At 34.0% G+C, this 7,218-nt stretch overlaps 1 protein-coding gene across 1 annotated transcript; it reads right to left on the bottom strand.

Annotated features, from left to right (window-relative positions):
• Window positions 1-2,450: 2,450 nt before the first annotated feature.
• HOXD13 (homeobox D13) lies at window positions 2,451-6,960 on the bottom strand. Its single transcript, XM_073577619.1, has 2 exons — window positions 6,277-6,960; window positions 2,451-2,863 (listed from the first exon to the last, which is right to left on the bottom strand). The coding sequence occupies exons 1-2, from the start codon at window positions 6,923-6,925 to the stop codon at window positions 2,613-2,615; spliced, it is 900 nt and encodes a 299-aa protein (XP_073433720.1). The 5' UTR covers window positions 6,926-6,960; the 3' UTR covers window positions 2,451-2,612.
• Window positions 6,961-7,218: the final 258 nt, after the last annotated feature.

Here is a 7,218-nt window from a genome sequence, read left to right as displayed (position 1 = left end):
TTTGCTCTGCAGGGCTCTATAGGAGACATTCACACTCATCACACAGCTAACAGAAATAAAAAAAAATAAATCTATTCACTCAGTGCTTCATATTTTGTCCACAGCTGGACACAGAAAGTTCTCTTTTTCTCTATTTGGCTCTCGATGACATCTAATGCAACAAAACTGTGGAAAGCTCTGGAATGATGAGTTTTTCATCTTTGTTTTGTAAAGTGAGGGACAGATTTGAGTATGATTTGGAAATTTTTAATGACAAAAAAATACACAATGGAGCATGTAAGCAATAAATAAAATCCCAGATAGATTAACAGTGTCTTCCCATTAATCTATCTTCAGATTCTTCAGGCATTGGTTAGTTTCTCATGAATGGTAAATTCAGGTATAGGCTTTGCACTGTCCTAGATTGCTATGTTCTGCCATCCTGTAGGAGTATCCTAAGTAGTGGAAATTAATACTCTACAACAAAGATCTGATAAACATAAAACAAAGGAAAAAACGAGCACTTGGATCTTTCCTTTCTTCAATTATCAAAGCACAGAGGGGAATATAAAGCTGGGCCTCCAAGTAAGGAGCAATATTTTCGGTTTCATTATCTGGTGAAGTTTATTGCACAAGTTTAGCCTGGGGATAAATACCTCCTAGTAGCTTGTCTCCTTCCCCAGTCGCTGGATTGTTTTTTTTTTTTAAATCCCTTTCCATTGTCAAGTCCTCCAGCTACATAGTCAGCCACAACTATACACAGGTTTTATAACTCCACAGCAGAAGACTAGGTTCACACAAGCAGTTTGGTGCTGAAGTGGAAACTGAAAGTGATGCGTTTTTTTTTGTTTTTTTCCTTTGTGGGAGGAGGGATTTTATAAAATATTGATTTCCACCAGGAGCCTTAGTTTATATATATATTGTAATTATATATATATATATATATATATATATAGATAGAGAGATAAATATATACAAATGTAAATATACTGCTCAAAAAAAAAATAAAGGGAACACTATTCCATTTTCAACAGGCTGCTTGTGTTCCCTTTATTTTGTTTTAACTATATATATATATATATATATACATAGATAGATATGTGTGTTTAGAGAGGCAGAAAGAGATTAATATCTACATGTGTTATATAAATATACATAAACATATACATATATACACACCTATATAAATATATAGAGATACATATACATGTATGTGTATAGATATAGACACACACAAAATCATATATATCTATATATACACACACAAATGGTTGTATATATGCACGTATATAAATGCATGTATGTATATATCTTTCTGTCTATATATACAAATACATAAAAATTTGTGTATATATATATATATATTAAGTTTGTATATATATATAAAGTTTGTATATTTGCATGTATATATATACATGTATGTATATGTGTATATATAGAGAGAATAGTAATAATAGTATATATAATAATATATAATAGTTTTGTTTACAGAAAAATTGCTTGTAATGGTAACACATTTCTTGCCCCCTATATATTGGCACTACAAACCCCAGCACAACCAGTCAGTAAAACATTTTATTGTTATAACTGTTGTAATGATTGTCACTAAACGCTGGAAAATGAATGACTTCACCCTACAAAATACTAAAAAGCATTGTACAATTTTATTAAAAGAAACCGAAACACAGCTTTTATTTAACACAAAGGTCACAATGGTAAAAGGTCCCACCATGTATTCACTTGGAAAGTTATATTGAAAATGATGCAAGTGCCACAAAAAGAAAATCCTTCAATGCAGAGAAAATGACAGGAGCTGCAATATTAACATGATATGTAATAACCATCTGCCATTCAATGCTGCCTGTTTGTGAAGTCAGGAAGGAAAATGATCATAACTTAGTTATCATACAACAATAGTTGCATAGATAATCGATGCTTAGGGAGGACTCAACAATAAATAGAATTCCTGGTAAAGAAAATATTTTATAAAAATAGATTCTTTTTTTCAAACTGATTTCAAATATATGAACATATGTCATCAGGTAATGGAGAGTGTAGATATAGCTGCAAGACAATACAAAAAAACTATTGCTGGAAATGCCCATGTGACCTATCGCACCAATCTGCTTTTATGTGAATGTTTTAAATACTGTTTGAACTTGTGTAAATCTAAATATACTGCACTTAAAGAGAACTAATGAGAATGATGACATGATAGAACTGTACAACTTCCCTGGTGGCATGAACACCACCTACATGATCAATGAAAGGCACTGGCATATGGAGGGGCATACAACATGCATGTATAACTTCAGGGGGGGGATGCTATCCTGAATAGTATGTGGCTGCTTGTTGACAAGTTTCCTGAGACAGAACAATACAGCTTGATGGCCAACACAAAACATCCGTGATCAATACAATAATTTACAAAAAAAATAAAATAAAATAAGACACCAGATTGTCCATGCAAATAGTGCTGGACCGAAACCAGAAGTTCGGAACAAGCCTGGGAAAAAAAAATAAAATAAAAAATATTCTAAATATTAAATTGATCTGAAGTGATGGGGGATGAATGGAGCACCTCGCAGACAGAGTGCCTTAGATTCCTGTGAGAGTACAGTAAGGGCTGATGATCAGGAAATATTGTCCTTTAGTTTCGATACTATTTTCTTGTCCTTTACTCTCCTGTTTTGGAACCAGATGGTGACCTGTCTCTCAGAAAGGTTGGTGCTGGCTGATATCCTCCGCCTCTTGTCCTTGTTAATGAACTTGTTGATGGCGTATTCGTTTTCTAGCTCCTTCAGCTGCAGCTTGGTGTAGGGCACCCTCTTCTTCCTCCCTCGTCTGTACACACACATGTCTGGTTGGTTCAGGGCGACATCTCCTACAAGAGGGGGAAAAATACATACCCAGTGGATTAAATACATCCCTATATGACACAAGAATGCAAAGGATCAGCAACAGAGCAAGAGCCAAGTTACCAATTAAATATGTATATTAGCTAATTAATGTATCTGATCTCCAAACAAAGTGTCTATAGACAGAATACAATACATTAGGTGTATACCACAGATAATAGTATGCATCAGGTAGGAAGGTAACAGGGTGCATCAGGTGTGCACCAGAAAGAACAGACTATATTTCGTTTATAGCAGAGATTATTGAATACATTAGGCATATACCTGAGATAATAACATACACCAGGTGTCTACCAGAAATTGCAGTATGCATTAGGTATATACAAGAAATAATATATGCATTAGGTATATGCCAGAGATAATAGTATATGTAAGGTATATTCCACTGATAATATAACAGATTAGGTGTATACCAGAGATAATAGAATACATCAGGTGTTTACCAGAAATTATATATAGCAGAGATAATAATGTACAATAGGTGTATACCAGATATAATAATATATTAGGTGTATACCAGAGATAATAGTATACATTAGGTGTATTCCAGAGCTAATAGTATATATTAGGTATATACCAGAGATAATAGTATATATTAGGTGTACACCAGAGATAATAGTATATATTAGGTGTATACCAGAGATAATAGTATATATTAGGTGTACACCAGAGATAATAGTATATATTAGGTGTATACCAGAGATAATAGTATATATTAGGTATATATCAGAGATAATAGTGTATATTAGGTGTATGCCAGAGATAATAGCATATATTAGGTGTATACTAGAGATAATAGTATATATTAGATGTACCCCGGAGATAATAGTAGATATTATGTGTATATCAGAGATAATAGTATATATTAGGTGTATACTAGAGATAATAGTATATATTAGGTATATATCAGAGATAATAGTATATATTATGTGTATATCAGAGATAATAGTATATATTAAGTGTATACTAGATATATAGTATATATTAGGTATATATCAGAGATGATAGTGTATATTAGGTGTATACCAGAGATAATAGTATTTATTAGCTGTACACCAGAGATAATAGTATATATTAGGTGTACACCAGAGATAATAGTATATATTAAGTGTATACTAGAGATAATAGTATATATTAGGTATATATCAGAGATAATAGTATATATTAGGTGTACACCAGAGATAATGGTATATATTATGTGTATATCAGAGATAATAGTATATATTAGGTGTATACCAGAGATAATAGTATATATTAGGTGTACACCAGAGATAATAGTATATATTAAGTGTATACTAGAGATAATAGTATATATTAGGTATATATCAGAGATAATAGTATATATTAGGTGTATACCAGAGATAATAGTGTATATTAGGTGTATGCCAGAGATAATAGTATTAGGTGTACACCAGAGATAATAGTATATATTAGGTGCATACTAGAGATAATAGTATATATTAGGTGTACACCAGAGATAATAGTATATATTAGGTGTATACTAGAGATAATAGTATATATTAGGTGTATACCAGAGATAATACTATATATTAGGTGTATACTAGAGATAATAGTATATATTAGGTGTATACTAGAGATAATAGTATATATTAGGTGTACACCAGAGATAATAGTATATATTAGGTGTATACTAGAGATAATAGTATATATTAGGTGTATACCAGAGATAATAGTATATATTAGGTGTATACCAGAGATAATAGTATATATTAGGTGTATACTAGAGATAATAGTATATATTAGGTGTACACCATAGATAATAGTATATATTAGGTGTATTCTAGAGATAATAGTATATATTAGGTGTATACCAGAGATAATAGTATATATTAGGTGTATTCTAGAGATAATAGTATATATTAGGTGTATACCAGAGATAATAGTATATATTAGGTGTATACTAGAGATAATAGTATATATTAGGTGTACACCAGAGATAATAGTATATATTAGGTGTATTCTAGAGATAATAGTATATATTAGGTGTATACCAGAGATAATAGTATATATTAGGTGTATACTAGAGATAATAGTATATATTAGGTGTACACCAGAGATAATAGTATATATTAGGTGTATACTAGAGATAATAGTATATATTAAGTGTATACTAGAGATAATAGTATATATTAGGTATATACCAGAGATAATAGTATATATTAGGTGTATTCTAGAGATAATAGTATATATTAGGTGTATACCAGAGATAATAGTATATATTAGGTGTATACTAGAGATAATAGTATATATTAGGTGTATTCTAGAGATAATAGTATATATTAGGTGTATACCAGATATAATAGTATATATTAGGTGTATACCAGAGATAATACTATACATTTGAAGTGTACTATCATTGTACAGGAGGGATAACAGAACATACAGTGTGTGTACAGAGATAGTATAACACACTTCTGATTATATACTTTTCATATGTGAGAGATATAAACTCACATTATAACTGCAATACTCCATAGAAGACATTACATAGATTGATCACTTACCACTACTCATATACCAGTGATAACATCTTATAAATATGATTATCCATTAATGGAATATCACTGATAACATAATACATTTCTGATCATACAGCACTCATATGGAATAGTTGTACATCAGTGAGAATATATTACACTGGGGAAGAAGCACTACTGATAGAAAAGTGCTACCAGAATGCAAGTGATAACAAGGGACATTAAGAAAGTACACTACATGTATATGACTGATAATAAAATAATATTCTCTAATGTAACGAGCGATAATGGAATAATCATTAGTGATTATTAATCCCTGGCATAGGAGTGAGAGTAACAAAAATGAGGAAAAAATGCAACCAACACAGAAGTGTTAATAAACAAGTACTTGGACAGAAGTAATAATATAATACACTAACAGATATGAATAAAATAGACACAAGTTAGGGAAGAATACACCAAAACATGCACTAAATCACCAGAAGTTACAATTATAGAGAATATATATGACAGACAAGTAATGGTAGAGAATGTGCTCAATAAACATGTGCAGGGGATACACAGTAAAATAAACTTCTGATAAGAGAATAGACATCACTAATGTACAGGAAGAAGATCAGAAGGTAAGTGTGGGGGCACACAGCTTGTACAGATGGGGAAAACAGAATTCCATTATGGGTGTACACTACATGTACACATGGAAGAATAGAATACAATGATAAGTATACAGTCCAGGTACAGAGAGGACAGGTAGGAGGTCACATTACTTGTGCACAACCAGGTAGGCACAATCTGCACACATGTGTTCATGCTCCATGGAAGTGGCTCTGTTGGGATAACACCCCTCCCCACAAGGCACAGCACATTAAACTTACTCATACCTGGAAAAGACGACTTCCAGAAATGAGGGGCTTGAGCCTGGTCCTTAGGACAATAAACTTGACTGTTCCAGCCATTAGCCAAAGTCCATGACTGATAGCCCTCCATTGATATATAGGTCTCATGTCTGGGATCCCCAGGGCTAAACGATGACACCATATCTAAGTATCCAGGCACATGCTGATAGGGGTTTGTGTAGCCCTGAAAATAAGATACCTCCTTGGCCCTTGAAGGCACCTCACTGCTGGGAACACTGGTGCTGGCCAGACTAGACACGTCCATGTATTTCTCCACCGGGAACCCTCCTATGGAGGCATGGCTGGTGGACTTCAGGGGGTTCTGCTGCAGACCTACACCATGAGACATGCGACAGCTGTAATATCCGTTTCCAAAGTGGTAACCATATCCAAGAGAGGGGGCCGAGGGCCCAGTAGAAGCTGGACAGGTCGGTCCTTCTTTGGTGGCCTCCGAGCGAGTAGAAGTGGACCTCTCAGGGCCAGGGTAGGCTAATCCAGGGACCGTTCTGCTGGAGGGAGTGCCAAACACAGCGGGAGAAGAGAGGAAATTCCTGCACTGGTTACTGGAAGAGCCCTCTCCCCCTCTCAAGCCTTCCATCTCCCACTGGTTGCGCTTGCTAAGAGCTTTGCACATCACTCTTGCATCAATCCAGAGCGGGGCATAGTGGAAATTGTTATCCCTTCAAGCAGGTTAGATCATTGTGGTAACGTTTATAAAAACTAAGTTCAGATTGGGAGGGGTGGGGGGAGTCATTTTACAGATCTGTTTGCAGTAGCTGTGAGGAGCAGCATTGGTCACTCTCCACCACGTGGTCCCAGAATGGAATTAAACTCAGAGAGCAATCAACCCACTTGTCTGCCTTCGAGAGGTTCTGGGGATTGTATGTTCTGTTCTATTCTTCATTTCTGTTCACAAAGTTTTCTAAT

The sequence above is a fragment of the Dendrobates tinctorius genome, unplaced genomic scaffold, assembly GCF_039654945.1.
Source record: "Dendrobates tinctorius isolate UK_male_01 unplaced genomic scaffold, ASM3965494v1 ptg000056l, whole genome shotgun sequence".
Lineage (NCBI taxonomy): Eukaryota > Metazoa > Chordata > Amphibia > Anura > Dendrobatidae > Dendrobates > Dendrobates tinctorius.
This window is presented reverse-complemented; position numbering and strand designations above follow the sequence as displayed.